The 16,591-nt window shown below is 39.1% G+C and overlaps 1 protein-coding gene across 3 annotated transcripts; it reads right to left on the minus strand.

The window, feature by feature from the left end:
- Positions 1-593: 593 nt before the first annotated feature.
- carm1 (coactivator-associated arginine methyltransferase 1) lies at positions 594-16,382 on the minus strand. 3 transcript variants are annotated; one of them, XM_082138681.1, is made up of 16 exons: positions 16,162-16,378; positions 13,702-13,827; positions 13,398-13,504; positions 13,082-13,186; positions 11,228-11,338; positions 10,317-10,494; positions 9,291-9,381; positions 8,991-9,072; positions 7,913-7,998; positions 7,697-7,786; positions 7,372-7,509; positions 7,197-7,286; positions 7,005-7,117; positions 6,801-6,881; positions 5,626-5,694; positions 594-2,509 (listed from the first exon to the last, which is right to left on the minus strand). In XM_082138681.1, the coding sequence occupies exons 1-16, from the start codon at positions 16,322-16,324 to the stop codon at positions 2,370-2,372; spliced, it is 1,770 nt and encodes a 589-aa protein (XP_081994807.1). In that variant the 5' UTR covers positions 16,325-16,378; the 3' UTR covers positions 594-2,369. The 3 variants fall into 3 exon arrangements, with proteins under 3 accessions (XP_081994807.1, XP_081994806.1, XP_081994805.1); XM_082138680.1 differs by having other exon boundaries at positions 6,783-6,881; positions 16,162-16,377; XM_082138679.1 differs by having other exon boundaries at positions 6,801-7,117; positions 16,162-16,382.
- Between the last annotated feature and the right edge of the window lie 209 nt (positions 16,383-16,591).

Consider the following 16,591-nt stretch of genomic DNA (forward strand, 5'->3'; position numbering starts at 1 on the left):
GGAATAGTTCACCCATAAATAGTTCAGATCATTCCCAAACTCTCATGTTGCTCCAAACCCATATGACTTTCTTTTTTTCAAACACACTAATCCAATCTGCTCTTTTTCATACTACAATTATGGAAAGAGACCAATGGCTGACAAGCAGAAAGGGCATAAAAGCACCTTAAAATTAGTATTATGAAAAAAATACAATAGCTTTGTGTGATAGACAAATTCATGTACTGTTTTAATTACACAGAAAAGAGCAACTTAAACAGGCTGCAAAATTTCTTTTTTTGCGTTTCATGAAAGACAAAACTAGAAAGTCATAGGTGTTGAACAACATGAGATATTAACACTTTACAATAATGCTTTGTGTTAATACAATAGCTAGCATGAACTAACAATTAACTCTTTTGAAGCTTTTATCTTGGTTAATATTAATTTCTACATATTTATAGGCTATGAATTAACAATATATTACCAAAAAACAAATGAATTGACAATGAAAAATAGTATATGTATAAACTGACATTAACCTTGATTAATAAATACTGTAAAAATTGTTAGTTCATAATATCAAATGTATATTAACAAACAGAACATCAATGTAAAATGTACTGAATTTATTTAATTTTGAATCTGTTTAAGATCTGCTTCACTGGAAAGCAGAAAATTCATCTTTAGCCATCTACAACCTATGCAGATCACGTGATTCCTCAAACCATCAAGTCTGATTTTATCCTTTTTTTTTGTGCACTCTCATCCATAAAACATAACAAAAGCTACTGTAAGCAGCCACACGTAGGGACTTCTCCATCAACATTTAATTTGCTCCTTTTTTTGTCTGTTGCTTTTTTTGTGAAAGAAAACTGAAACAAAACGTTAATTCTACAAACTAACAGACATGGTTGTTTTCATCTCATGAAAGTTGCTATTTCAAACCAAATGAACAGAAAAAAAAAAAGTTGACTGGAAGCGGTGCATACGACTTCAAAGTCTTTGATGGGGTTTTCGTCATATCCCCGGTGTGGGAGGGGAAGGAGGGAGAGAGGGGAGGAAATGAGGAGGAAAGTTATAGCTAGTCAGGCGTCACTTGATCTCCTCCTTTCCTCAACGAGTCTCACAACACACAGAAGTTGACAAAATAAAGGTTCAAGGGATGTAAACTAGGATACTGCCATTCCCAACAGTTGTCCTGCTGCAGCGGTCAGTGTGTGTCCACGGACCTCACGGTTTATATCATTTCTCCTTCTGTCTTCTTCCCCCAGTTGCCGACTGTCCGTCCCAGCACTCCGCCGTCCTCCTTGGCTGGTAGTGGAGGGTTTGTTGCTGGTCTTTTTATTCCTGAAACCTTTTATGTCCTTAAAACTGACTGAGAATGAATCCGTCAATTTATAAGTCAGATTTGCTTCATTTTGGAGTCGGGGGGGCGACAGAAGCGGCCTCGATAAAACCACGCTCAGAATTCACCTCAGGGAACACCAAGCAAAATACATCAATCTGGGACTGCACTAAGTTAAAACAGTCAGAAATGGAATGAAAAGTAAGACGATCTCTATCTACGCTATGTTTGTCTACAGGCAGGATCCAGCGGTACTGTGCTAGTAGTCATAATGAACTCTGCGAGCCTACAGCACATGTCCATCTCTTCAGGTGAGCGATGAGAGGTTGTGAACATTTTAGGTGAGTCGAGGTGGCTGTCAAAAGCCCATGCTGAGATAATCGAGAAGCGATGGCCAGTCGATGGAAATGTAAAAAAGCCAACAGTGAAGAATAGGTTCAACGTAGCTGGGCTTGTTAGGAACAGTAGCAAGATCCTGTAATAGATCTCCAATTCATATCAATAGTCAGTCGATGATGGCGTATGTGCTGCTAAAAAAAAGTGGGAGTTCATGAAGTGAGGGGGAACATGTGCAGATTTGTAAAGCATTTATATATTTTTAAAAAACGTGTCCCGGCGACAGCGTTTCTCTGACCGAGTCCTTTCTGTTGAGTCTTGAGTCTCTGGTTTGTGCTTTTTCAGCATGCTTACAGACAAGTGCTGCCTCCTAGTGGCTGGTGTGGAGCAGGCGCTGCGTGCGGCTGGGGAGGGGAAGAGTAACAATGACACACCTCAGACATGTTGAACTGGCCGAATGCCTGCGCACAGGGTCGTGGGACGGATATGTAAGAATAAAACACCAGTGAGATAAAGAAAGAGTTTAGAATATATATATACGTATACATGTATATCTATATATAGAGATAGCGAGAGAGAAAGAGAGAGAATATAAAGTGATGGTCAGAAACTGGTGCACTGGTTTTGGTATTCTGAATTTGGCTGTGGTTGATCTTCAGGGGTGGGGGGTTGGGGGAATTGGACATGCAGAGGCCATCCCTTGGCCTTAGCTCCCGTAGTGCATGGTGTTGCTGGGGATGGCCATAGGAGATGCCATGGAGATAGCTGGGCCGCCCATGGTGAACTGGTTGGTAACGGGGTAATGAGGACTGCTGCTGCTGGGACCCTGCTGGGCAGTTGTGGCCCCTGAGAAGAGATAAAAGCAATAAGCAACATTGCATCTTTTGCATTTATGAACACTTGGCGTCCAAGATGTTAAAGTCCAAAGTCGGCTTGCTGCGATAGTCGGGTGTTACCGGTGGGCGGCGGTCGTTCTGATTTTTTATAGTACTAAAAATAATTTAGTTGTTAGAGAACAGACACAACAATTAAAAACCGAACGTATCTGCTCAATGCAGCGTGAGCCGAACGAGACTCGCAGCCCAGATCAGCGGCAGGAGACAGATTTGATTTATCACGAGAGTGAGGAGCTGACTGACAAGACGATGGCAGAAGATTTGGTTTCAAAGAGAAATGTAAAAGCGCCTATTTGGCAATATTTTGGATTTAAACCCATTATTAATAGGGAACCTGCAAATTATTAGTTGTGTTTTTTTTCTAGTTGTTCATTAAGAAGAAGAATAAACCCACCATTCAAACAATTGCTGCAAACAATTTTGGTGCCAATTCGAAAAATGCGCACGGACATTCATAACGGTGCGTGTCCACTGGGGCACAGCGAGCGTTTCAGTTCATTACAAGCGGCAACTTTCGTGTCTCTCTCTTGAAACCAACATGGAAGTGACTTAAACTGCAATTCATCGACTGGCCGCTAGAGACTGGATGCAAAAGAGTCAATCCCATGTTAAAGCCACAATATGTAACTTTTTTGCTTTAAAAATAGCAAAAATCACTATATCTGTTATATATATATTTTTTTGTTGTGTACATACATTATCCCGACTGTTTCAAACCAGGAGAAATTTGTAATTTAATTCGAGAAACGTCCCGTTTCTTTATTTCCGTTTTGTCGCCATCAATGGCGTCATATCCGCGTTTCCGCTCGTACTGCCATGGCAACCAGAGCTATGAACCAGAGCCCTCTGATAGTAACCAAAGTGACTGACGGTTCGCAATGTCTATTTGCACGCTGTTGTTGTTTCGTTCAAACATTATGGACCATGGCAAGCAGACTTTGGATACAAAAGGAGAACTAAAACGAGAATCAATATCAGCGCGGTGTTTTCGAGATGTCGAGAGCTCCCATAGACAGTATATAAACGAGAGCTCCACGTCCGAGACTTCGACCGCTTCTACATGTACTTTATTAAACAGGTGAGCACATTTACATAAAACTAATCTATGTTATAGCTCAACATGATGAAATGTTAGAATATGATCTGTATGTTATTCTAATGTTGATCTAGCTTACCGCTAGTCTCATACAGACAAACTAACACATACATTTCAACACATTCAAATGCAGTTTAGTGTGATAGTGTAATGTTAGACCAAGTGAAACAACGCTGCGTTACCTCACAAGTTTAATTTGTCTAATAAACTGACCTGTGACTGTGAGTAGTAATTCTGCACTCGCGTGTAACGTTAGTTCGGTAGAATGAAATGTCCATATCGCGTCGCGTGTGAAGCTGATAGCTGTCTCTTAGCAATCCCGAACTGCTTCATATCACAGTCATGATAAAAGCATTGATGTATTCAGTCATCCATAAACATTATTAGATCCATAGATTAGATCGGTCGGCTTGACGTTGACGACAAGATCCATAATTCTTAGCAAATGTTGCGTCATCAAAATACGCCTTTGTTATTGTAAATAGGTTAGCGACCCCTAGTGGCGAAAAATTCCATACTGTACGTTTAATATGTAATAAATATGAAAAAAAAAAGTAATAAATATGGTGCAAAAAGTGGTTTTGGTCTATATAGCTAATTTTGCCCTTTATGACAACTGTGAGGGGGGTGAATTTTTTTATAACTCATCCGTTTAAATTATATTAAGCCTTAAAGTTCTGCATAATTAAGGCCGTGGTCACTTGGGTGACAGGTGGATTGTCGCTGCTGTCACTACTAGCCGTTTGTTTGCTGTCTGTTAGCTGTCAGTTTGCTGTCTGTTAGCCGTCACGTCAACTCAGCTAATTCCAGCTGCTGAAGTTTGCATCTCTGCCATGTTTGTGCTTTTTTCGGGATTATTAATTCATACAATTTAATACACGCATTATACCTTCGTCCACGCCTTTGGATTCCATCGTTGTCGAGTATCGAGAGAACAACCGCGCTGTTTTTCTGTTGTTTTCCTCTGTGAACATGCACTAATGGATGTCTGACAATTTCGTTGCCTTTTTTTTATTTTTAGATTTAAAAACGTCTATAGATATAGAGGCTACACTCGTTCTGCTGTACCGTTGCTCTCACGGAACAGATAGACTATAAATGCTTATTTAACTTTTTAGTGTTAAATATAAAGTACCGTCAGATGAAATCCCGCAGGTGCTTCCTCCGTCCATGCAATAAATGCACATCCTTGAATGAGCGCGGATTTCGAGTGTATTTACTTGAACTTCTTAGGTAATATATCTATGGTTTGACCCATTTGAGGGGCAGCCAAAATCTGAATTTAAAATGGACTGAATAAAGCGCTCTACGAACTATACTTTGATCTTTGATTTGATCTCTTAAGTCCAGTCACCACTAGGGATATGCAAAACTACCTTTTTTACTAGTTAACTAATTATTTACGGTAGTCCACACCCCACCCCCCCCACCCCACCCCCCCCATTTCATGAGGGGGGGGAAAAATTCAAAAATGAAAATTGTCATCATTCACTCATCAGTCATTCCAAACCCACACGACAAATGTTCATCTTTAGTCGAACACAAATTAAGATATTTGTAATATTCTTTCATCATCACAGGAGATCAAACCAATGAGGTTTCTTCTCAAGCATGAAACATCAACATCTCGATGATCAATGTTTATATTTTATTAACACAAATGAAATCTGTTCATTAAATAAAGCGCGTCACGTCTCTTTAGAAGACTTTGATTAAACCGCTCAATTCATATAGATTACTTTTACAATGTCTATGTAATTAACTGACATTTTTGGTTACATGGACTTTCAATGAATGGACAAAAATATCTAAATTTGTGTTCTGAAAATGAACAACAGTCTTATTTTTTGTTTGATACAACATGGTGAGTAAATTACAGAATTATCCTTTCTGGGTGAACTATCACTTTAACCTGTAAAAGTGCAGGTCTTGTTTAACTCTGTGAGGACATTAAGAGAAGCGACACTCACCCTGGACGATTCCGGTGCTCATTATAGAGCCCATTCTGGAGTGAGTGTGGTTCACAATCCCCGTGTTCACTGATGGGGAAAAAGACAAGACAACTCTCTTCAATTTACACAAAAGGAAAATGTGATTAACAAGAAACACATGAACACTTGACATGAAGCTGACGGACACTAACTGTACTGTAGTATTGAAAATCTTAATCAAACTTTAGTACTGTTGTGTAGAAAACCTTTCAATAACAATTAAATTCAATTTATTGTCCTGTAAAGGGTTTTAGAAGAAATACATAATATAAGCATGTAATGCATAGGGGTCATATCATACATTTATTTTTTTCCCTGATGTCCAATCTGTTTTCTGCACTTTCTGTTTTAATGGCCATATTCAACCCTTTCCCAACCGTTATTATATACTAAGCTATACATTACATAATAATCTTGTCTCAAATTATCAAGTTAAAGATCAAAATATGATCCTTAATAAAGTGGCCCCTTTAATATCACAATTTTATTTTATTTTATCTCAGCCTTTGGTTCATAAAGGGATAGTTCACCCAAAAATAAAAAATCTGTCATTTACTCACCCTCATATTGTTCCAAACCTGGATTAATTATTTTCATCCTCAGAATATAGCTGAATATATTTTTAATATTCACTCATCATTTTTGTCCATCCACTAAGTTTTTGGTTGTGTGCAAAAAGACTCCTGGAACCAGCTAATCAAGCTCTTACCAGGCATACTAGAAACTTCAAGTCAGGTGTGTAGAGGCAAGCTAAACTTTTGAAACCCCTGCTTTATATAATGAACAGATTTAATTTAGGCCTTTATTCATATATAAACATTGATTGATCAATACGCATAGAGCGTATCAAATATGGTGAACACAGAAGCTCAAACTTGCTTGATGCGTGAGAACCAATGAGGTCTGAGCTTCTGGAATACTTTTACCATGTCTTTCTGTAGAGTGGATTTGATGATGAGAGAAGATTACAAATATCTTTATTTGTGTTTCAAATATTAACTAAAGTTAAGGATTTGGAGAGACAGAATTAAAATTTTTGGGTGAATGGTCGCTTTAATTGAACCACACCAGAGAACATTTCACTCCACATGTGTGTGTATGTGTGAGTGTGTGTGTGTGTGTGTAAATATCCATACGTGCATGCGTGTCTGTACCAAGGGGGATGAGATTGTTGTGGGAGACTGTTGTCCCACTGCCGCCGATGACAGTGCTGAGATCATAAGCTGTAGGCATCCCTGACAGAGACAGCAAAATTTGAGTGACATTACTCCAGTTATGCAAAAGCAGTTGGATGGGAGGAATTGTGGCCAACTGCTGTAAATGTGAAAAGACGACAAGAATGATTGTGTAAGAGCTACCTGACACAGCCATGCCTTGGCTCATGCTATAGGTTCCCCCAGTGTTCCACATGTTCTCTGAGGGGGAGGAATAGTGTGACCCTGGAGGTGGGGTGGGTGTTGTGCCCGTGTACCTGCAGAACACAGCATAGCGTAAGCAACACACGTTTCAGACATCCTCTTATCGGTTTCCAAAGCGATGCGTCCTCTCACCGGAAGAAGGGGTTCTTGAGATCAAGTAGATTACTGGACTTGGAGCCTGTCTGGTCCACTTGAGCAACAATACTAATGTCATAGCTTTGTCTGTGAGGAAGTGAAAACAAATGAGGGAGTTAACCACCTAACGTTAACGACCTGAGGGTTAACACAAAGAATCGAGTGTGCTCACCTCTTGTTGGCGATTAAAAGTGCAGTGCCTGACATTGTGTCCCCTGCCTTGGCAAAGAGAGGTGACTGCAGCAGACAGCGCACCTGGTACCAGTGAGTGAGGGGTTCGGTGGGGGCCGTAGAGAGCCACACAGTCATCCTGTACACAGAGAGACAGCATAAGTCACAATACTGGGATTACAAAACATAAAAAATAATAATAATATCCCCCTCACATACAAATTTCAATTTCAAAATCACAAACATGATCATTGAATTAATGATTTAATGGAAAGAGAGGTGACTCAAGTGTGAAATCACTGTGAAGAGAATGTTTCGGAACATACGCTGATCCAATGAATGCGACATCAAACCAAAAAGCCAGCCCATGTACAAGCCCTGAATGCATCATGTGGAATTTGAAGGGGATTTCTATCCTGGGAAGAGCAAGAAAAGAATATATTAAAACATTTGACAGGGCAACACGCTTCTTTTATACCATATTTTAAAATAAAAAGGCTGCATTTAAATGCAATACAATTATGCATTTGGTGGACCCATACTTGTAAAGATCGTCTTCTTTAGCTTCTAAAAAGTTGACCGTATATTTCACTGATTTGGCCATAAGGATCCTGATATCAAAAGTGTCCTGAAAGAAATGAGAGAATAAATGAGAAGTGGCAAGACATCCCAATGTAACACTCATTTTTGCATGCGGAGGACGAAGAAACGGGTCAGATCAAACAGGACGACATGCTGTGAGGCCTCTTGTCAAGGACTGAGCCACAGTGAATCAGACTCAGTCCTAGCTCAGAGGGCTCTCCCACCACAGCCTGAACTCTGGAGGATACTACAACAGCGCCCCCTAGAGCCAGACCACAGTAGGTCACTGTCCCAGCAGTGCAACACCATTACAGACACAACAAATGCCTGAACAGCTGACTACTGCTGGATATAAACCATACGCACAGACTTTAAACTACAATTATCATGTATGGAAATCAGTGGACTGAAAACCGAGCACATAATCGACAAGTTAAATTGGCCTCTCAAGGGCACGAAAGTGGAAATAGCTCTGATGGATTTCAAAACACTGAGGAGCCTAGATGAAAATCAACAACTAGAATTACATGCGTTCTTGTTCACAAAGACATGCTTCATAAACCTTCCTTGATGGATATACATTTATTGCATAACCCCTGACCACAGACAAACAGCGAGCTCAGAAACCTCGACCAGCCTTCCACGGACACAAAGGCAAGCATACATACTTCTCCGTGTCCTACATGAAACTACCATTGAATACATTTTCCTAATCCATGAAGCATGGTGCCTTTCTCCATTTCCTAGAAACATCCTCACTGTTCTCATTTAGGCTCAAGTACGTAACTCAATCCTGTCCGTATTTACCCTCAAGCCCTCTATAGCCAGCAAGGAGACAAATCTCCAGTTACCTTCATACTTCATACACTATTTATCAGTATAATCTTTCCTCTGAAGGCACAAACACAAGCTAATGTGTTTTTATGGCTTTCTGCTTCATGAACTTTCCAAACCGTGGCTAACTCTAAAAAGCTAGCATGTACTTATGAATTAACTAGCATACACTCAATCTGCAAGTCATTCCCTCCCATTTCTCACCACAATAGGCTGTCTGAAGTATTCATCAACTGCAGCTCCTCTCAGCGCAGACAAATCCACCCCATGGAAAGATGGCTGGTACCTGAAAGACAGGAAATGTAAGTTTTTCAAGTATAAACAAAAGAAATCTTCCAGTTATGTCTTAGTCATCTGCTACTATCTGTTTATTTACACTGAGTCTATCATTTGACATCTGCTACCTGTTACATAACTGCCTGCTTATTTACTCACACTCGTAGTACATTTTGTGTCTTAACTCCCTCCCCACCCAATGTCTTATCCTCTTTTTAGAAAGCTCACCAGAAATTGGCCTTCGTAAACTGCTCCATGTAAAGCTGCTCATCTGTGAAAGGAGCGAGGTGAACGTCTCCAATGGTTGGAAACATTTTGCCTGTATAGAGAACAGAGGTGTGATATGTACAAATATTGATGAAATAGTAGGGGGTCTAACGGTATATGCATTCATCCTGAAAATTTCCGGTAAGGGTCTTGCGGTGCGGCATGTATGTGTACCAAACAAATACAGTGTTGTTTTAACCACTGCACATGCAGAAGTTCTCTGTGTTGGCAATGTAATTTTTAAATGTTGAGTTTACCCCCAAAACTGGACAATATAGTTTATTTTCGATATACAGTGATGTTGCGAACACATCTGAAAAAGTGAGCTACTGCCAGTTAAAGGTATAGCGGAGGATGTTTTACTTCCTGGTGGGTAGTCTAAACTATTGGTCCTCCTAATTGTCAATCATTCTGGTGAATCAATTAAACTTTTCAAAAAGTGGAGAGGGCGGGTCTTATCTAAAATTTGGAGAGATCCTCCGCTATACCTTTAAGTGCACGATACTTAAACATGAGACGTACTTTATATGAAGCGCTTCAAACTAAATCATAAACCTGCATGGTTTGCCCTACTGTCAGATGCATGCGTTTAATGCGATTGAGATGCGTAGTCCTCAGTCCACAAATGGCATCTTACGGTTGTATACTTACTAGTAAATGTTTCAAATTAATGCAAGTATTTCCATTTTGCAAGCGAGTCTATGTTTAACTCAGCAGACTTTAATGAAAGCTGGCGTACGTATGCGTGTCAAATGTAAGCACTTCAAACCCACCCAATTACAACCGCACCATAAACTACAGTGTGTGTTGCTGCCATTTGTTCAGTAAACCACTGATTAATGATAAGAAAAATGTGTTATTTTTCCACCCGTTGTACCGAAAGCATACCTAACCGTCATTGTGTACCGTTACACACCCTTATGACCTAAGCACATGTTAATCTTTTGTTGATTGGTTCTTTTTACTGAATAACCCTTTTTCTCTTACCGCTAGGCTTGAGGAATTTCTTGGCATGTAGATAGCTCTCCAGCATCCTTTCGTTGAACAACATGTAGCCCATGGGTTCAGAGATAATAATGTCCACCTGCTCGGGTAGGGACACTTCCTCCACTTTCCCAGGAATCACCACAACACGCTCTGACAACCTATTGCTGTTCACAAGAACCTGTGGACGCACAATTATTAGCACTACTATCACAACTTAGAATGACTTTTGATAAGTCAAGGTCAAAGGCAATCTTATAACCTCCTAGGGTTCTAACTTGTATCGATATTTGCTTTGGCATGATACCACATTTTGGTATTAATACTAAATAATTTTTTTGTCATGCATTCCAATCCTTTTTCAGGAGGAGTAAAAATTACTCTCTATATTACTCAATACCATAAAAATAATAATAATATTAATTTCATTATACAACCATACTTATTTAGTACCAGAATACTACACAACTCAATTATCTGCATATTTATTAATGGTTAAACATGATTTATTAATGATTTAATGTGATGTATACTCGTGAAATAAACTTTGGGGTCAGTGAGAATTTCTGGAAAGAAATGAATAGCAACCATGCATTAAATAGATAAAATAATTAAATAAACAGTAAAGACATGTTACAAAATATTTTTCTTTAAAAATAAAATAAAATAACTTGCTATTCATCAAAGAATCCTTAAATGTATCATGGTTTATGGAGGTATTTACTGGTTTCAACATTGATAAGAAATGCTTCTTGAGCAGCAAATCATCATATCAGAATGATTGATAAAGGATCATGATGTGATACTGAATACTGGAGTAATGATGCTGAAAATTCAGCTTTGTCAAGAGACTTCTTTTCGTAAACTTTTGAATGGTAGTGTTTGTTAGTGATTGAGGAATCTGTATGTCATACCTCTGCATGTTGAGCCATGGTGCTGGCCTCCACAGCATAAACTTTACGGGCACCAGCCTGAGCTGCGAAAAATGATAGAATTCCAGAGCCACAACCTACATCCAGCACCACCTGAGACAAAGAGGACACAAGAGGGAGGAATGAGAACAAGAATCAATGCATTCAGATAATAATGCATTCAGGGAAGCATTCACAAAGGAATAACCTTTTTATTAAATGGAGTGTTTCACTTAATTGTAATAAGTTAACTGTTCCAGTTTCAGATATTTTGGTCTGGATAACATTAAATCTAAAAGTCAAGGTCATAACAGCCAAAATATTCAATAGCCAAAATTATTATTATTTTTTTTTAAAGAGAACAAGAAATGCTACGGTAAGCTCAGAGAAAGCAGTTCTGAAACTACTCAACTCCATGCCAAGTCCTTTTAAAGTAGTAATCTTTTGACAAAATATCCTTTAAGTTTCAGAATTCAGAAAATATCCTTGTTAGCTCAAAAACAGCTTTTATTGAAACCAAGCTCTTGTTCCGAATTGTCAAATAGTGACATAAGAGTGTGACTAAAGACCGCCTCTGCAGAAGAAAATCAATGCATACTTCTACATCACATCGTTGGCCCCACTCACAGGTGCGTTAGTTAGATTAGAAGGAGAGAAGAGAGATACAGGATCACCGGACTAAAAATAACATCACCTTCCAAAGGATTCTAATACTAGGAAAGTGGTTATTTATTATGTGAATGTGACTGTCTCAGTACAGCATTATTTGTTTGTTCTGAACATTTCACTGTGGATTCTTTAGTAAATCAGTCGCAATTTCAGTGCTGGCTTTGCAAACAGACTTTTACTGTAAGATATGAACCCAACAGAAATGCGACAAGTAACTAACTGTGTTAAATTCTAATGCCTGATCTGTGACAAGTAATTTCTAATTATGTAATGATTAATCTACAGTCAGACGTTCTTTATTGTCTTAAAACCGCTTATTGCCGTTTATGCATCAGTAAATCAAGCCAGTGACTAAACGATCAATTTCACATTGTTTCTCTTAGTAGCATGAAAACAATGTTATTTAAATTGTGATTAAATTATATACAGAAAGTGATCAAAGAACGCTCAATCACAGCACAAGTTTATCAGTGACTGGTTCTGGACTCTCGCCAGAACTCCCGTTATAATCAATGACGCTGTCTACACTGCACAATGAATCTCTTACTGTATTCACATCGTGTTTACACTGTTAGTTATGATGAAAGCATTCGTGAGAGTGCAGAAATAGAGTTGCAATGATGAGATCACTGCATTCACACGATCAACAGACTGTCTATCATCGGCTAACGCTTGTTGCTGCAGTTTTTCATGCGATGGGAGTAGATCTAAATATAATGCTGTAATCAACACTTTTCACAATTAGTTAATCTTGACAGCTGTAATAGTAAAAACGTAGTAAAAAGATTTTGAGAGAGTTCCACATGTAATATTTATATGCAAAGATGAAAATCGTAAGTGGGCATTTAATCTAAAGTCTCACCGCAGACACACCCCTTTCCAAAAGGATGGTCAAATCAGAAGTGCTAAAGTATAAAATGGGCTTTTGATTTTTTTTGGTCTAAAAATCATATTAGGAGGGTGCCCATCTGATGACTCCAATGATATTCCTACCCTCCCTTGCACCACTCAAATCTCACTGCTGACATTAGGTATGCCAACTTTCCACAGGGATTAAAACATCAAGTCCTATTAGCTCTATCTATATACTAACATTATAACTGCACCTCAGGACACATTATATTATTTTTTTTTTTAAATAATAATGACCCCCTCCCTTTAACAGTACAAAGAGAGAAATAACAGTACTTTATCCTTGAAGTCTGTATGATTCTGGAGGATGGCTCGTTGATATGTTCCAGTTCGCACGTAATCCTGCATCATGTTTTGTTGCTGAGAGAGGTAGCCATAAAACTGAGAGAGAATAAAAATGAAAGACATTCAGAACATGTCACTTCTGTCGATGATGGATCATTAGAATACAAAAGAACATTAGAGATTAAATGGTAATCTGGATTCCTGTTATAACTCATTTAAAATGATCTCTTAAGGTTTTAAGATGAGTAAGAACAGGTTCATCAAATGTCGCCTTTGCATATGCATGTCAATTTGTGGCAAAACAAACCTGAAAATACTGTACAGCTGAGGACTCCTCCGTCCTCTCACTGAAGACCGAACGTTCGCCCCTGTGTCCACGGCAATTCTTCAGGAGGTTATAGAATGACGAGAAATCTGGCAAACAAAACAACAGTGGACACATTAGGAGATTACATGCTTCATTGCACCATCTCTTTATTCAGGTTTGCCTATAATCATTTAAATGAGTTTGTACACTATAAGTGACTGCAGCTGTGCTTTGTCTGAATGTCTCAGCGAACTGATAAATCACTGTAAAGGGTGATGCGCTTGTAAAAGGAGGTGAACTTTACCTGCTGGAGATGCAAACTGCAGGAGGACACTGTTACAGCCCAGAGTAATGATGAAGGACTGCTTCCCAACACGACTGCATTCGGTCTCCCTTGATACTGAACACTTAAAGACACATGTCTCCTCATCTGTGGAGAAAAGCAATTACACGGATATTAATATTATGTAATAATATGTATGATAATCAATTTATACTAATTAATATAAAACAAACAGAAAGTCCTGACCAAAAAAGATCAATGTTTGATATTCATTGGAGAAAAACAGAATAAATGATTTGACAAATGATATTTAAGAGAGAGACACAAATTCTTCATAAACAAACAATTGTGTTTATTGGGTGAACCATCGCTTTAAGATGGGTCAGTAGAAAGTTCAACAACAACAACAACAACAACAGCAACATTAATTTCAGCTTTATTTGAACTACACTAGCTCCTTAAAGGTTACTACTACAACCTTAACAAAAATGAAGCCAAGCAAACCAAATTAGTCCTGTTCAAAGACACCCTGGCCTTCTAATCACTGCAACAGTAATCGGTAATGCTAGGATGAGGGATTGTGTCATTTATTTCCCCAGCTGTTGTAAGATTAGGTCAGGCTGTCCATACAGATTATTCATTTATATAATTGAGTTTAAAACAAGTACAGTCTCTCTCTCTACAGTAATTTAAGAAAATACCTCTGAAACAGGGGCAGGGCACTGAAGCCATGAAAATCTAAGCATTAGAACAGGAGTGGTTCTTGGCATCTACGGTTCATAACGAACATCCTAAAAGACTGTTTACAACAAGCTAAAGAGACAACAGGTGTACCACAGTGAAAGTGAAAGAAACAAAGTGCTATAAAAACATGAATTAACAAGTCACAAGAGTGTGGAAGAGAGGAATTACTTCCTTAAAGTTGCATTCAACATGTTTTATTGGCTAAAAGTACAGTAGTACAACAGTATCAACTTATTTTCCCAACCCACATATTCTGTTTGGAATGATGAATTTCACACAATTTGTTTTGTTTAAGCTTTGTAAAGCACTGGCTAAAAGTACAACACAAATACATTATTATCATTATCATTATTAACCCAAGTCAATTGCACATTCACAACAACATGAACCATGTGACGTCAACATGGCAGCTAAGGGGGCGACCTGCTCCATGCATAATAAATGACTCGTATTAAATAATTATTCATCTCACACCAGTGTAAATCATTTTTATATTTCCACAAAATGTTAATTTCTTTGTGAAAGGCAAAAAGAAAACCTTCAGCACATTATCATCTCTTTATACGCAACAATGAATGAATATTTAAGAGCGTACTATCTCACGTGTATGCATAAAACGGTCAAGATATCCCTCTATAATATGCATTTCTCTGAATAAACTTGGGCTTTCGACGAAAAAAAAATGCTGAGGGTTGAATTTGGGGATTAGTGGCATGCATTTGGAGCTCGAAGAATCAAAACTTTTAAATAAGAAATCTATGGGCTGTGGGTCACGCATCTGTTTAAGTAAGACATTCATCTCATCCACGGGACATCGGCAGCATGAGGCTCCAAACAAAAGCCCTGAGAACTGAATGAACAGGCGGGACACTGGAGAAAAGGAGGCGGGGGGCCCGCTATTGTTCCCCGCAGAACAAAGATGAATGGCCAAACGGTGCTGCCGTAAGAAACCTCCGCGTGATTTTACATTACTTTTGCAATGTTTTCTGCACTTTGTGAAAGAGAACCCGGACTGTTTCATGGTCCAGTATAGTAAAAGTAGAGAGGTGGCGCAGAACTGCGCAATCAATCAAGTAAACTCACAGCATCCATCCAGCCCAGCATCCAACCAGGTTAAAACCATTTCAATAAACACATCAAATGTTTACATAAATAAACCAACGCAAATCATAACCAAAGAGGTTTCTGAAGCGTGATAGTATGACTCAAGGTTTAACTCAGACTGCGGCTAACTTTGTAGGCGCCAATCCACATTATCCAAATCTTTCCTTGCTACTACCAGCTAATAACGTCTGGAAGAAAGCCTGAATGCCCAGGACATACATCTGGGAAAAAACCTCATGCACGTACAGGACATGCATTTATATTGTATACTGTAGAAACGCACTCAGTGCTGAATTCCTGAATCTCGTGCGTATTAGCTGGGTAGCTGCTAACTATAAGCAGCTTAACACAATACGAAGTGTTTACGGATGCTAACATGCTACGATCAACGTGGTTTGTGGCATGCATGTTACAACTGAAGCCCTGGCTCCAGCAACTTTACATGTTTTAAAGAGCATACACGGGCACGAGGGCCGCATCTGAGGTCACAACAACTCAAAAGCAGCCTGTCCCTGTGATCAGGGGTTGCAACACACGCACATGCCGCACGCACATCACTCTCATTAAGCTAAGCTAGGATACACCGCTCAGCTGAGGCCGGATGCAAAGAGTTTAAAGCCAGCATCTACTCACTGTTCGAGAGGCTTATGAGAGCCGCGTCCTGGTTGGTTTTGATCTCTAGTCGCAGAGGCTGCTGCTCTGAATGTCGCTGTATGTCTCCATTGGCGTCTCCGATGGAGAGGAGGCGCACGCCTGGGAACACGGACACCGCCATCTTCGATCTGGGGAGAGTCATACAGGCAGCTCGCAGCGGCTCAGATCTCCCCTGGAGGAGTCAATGGTCAAGATACTAGGCCTGACTTACTACTGCCTCCACATGGCCACATCTCTTTTTTTTTTTTTTTTTTTTTAGCTGTAGTTCAATTTAAGACATTATATGGGTTACTAAGAAAAAAGCAATAAAAAAACAGGAGAATATTACTAATAAACATGATACAGGAAATGTGTGGCATAAACCTGCTTTATTGTACAGTATGTGAAAACGATGATATCTCTTTTAAAG

Source organism: Leuciscus leuciscus (assembly GCF_965113295.1).
Source record: "Leuciscus leuciscus genome assembly, chromosome: 1".
Lineage (NCBI taxonomy): Eukaryota > Metazoa > Chordata > Actinopteri > Cypriniformes > Leuciscidae > Leuciscus > Leuciscus leuciscus.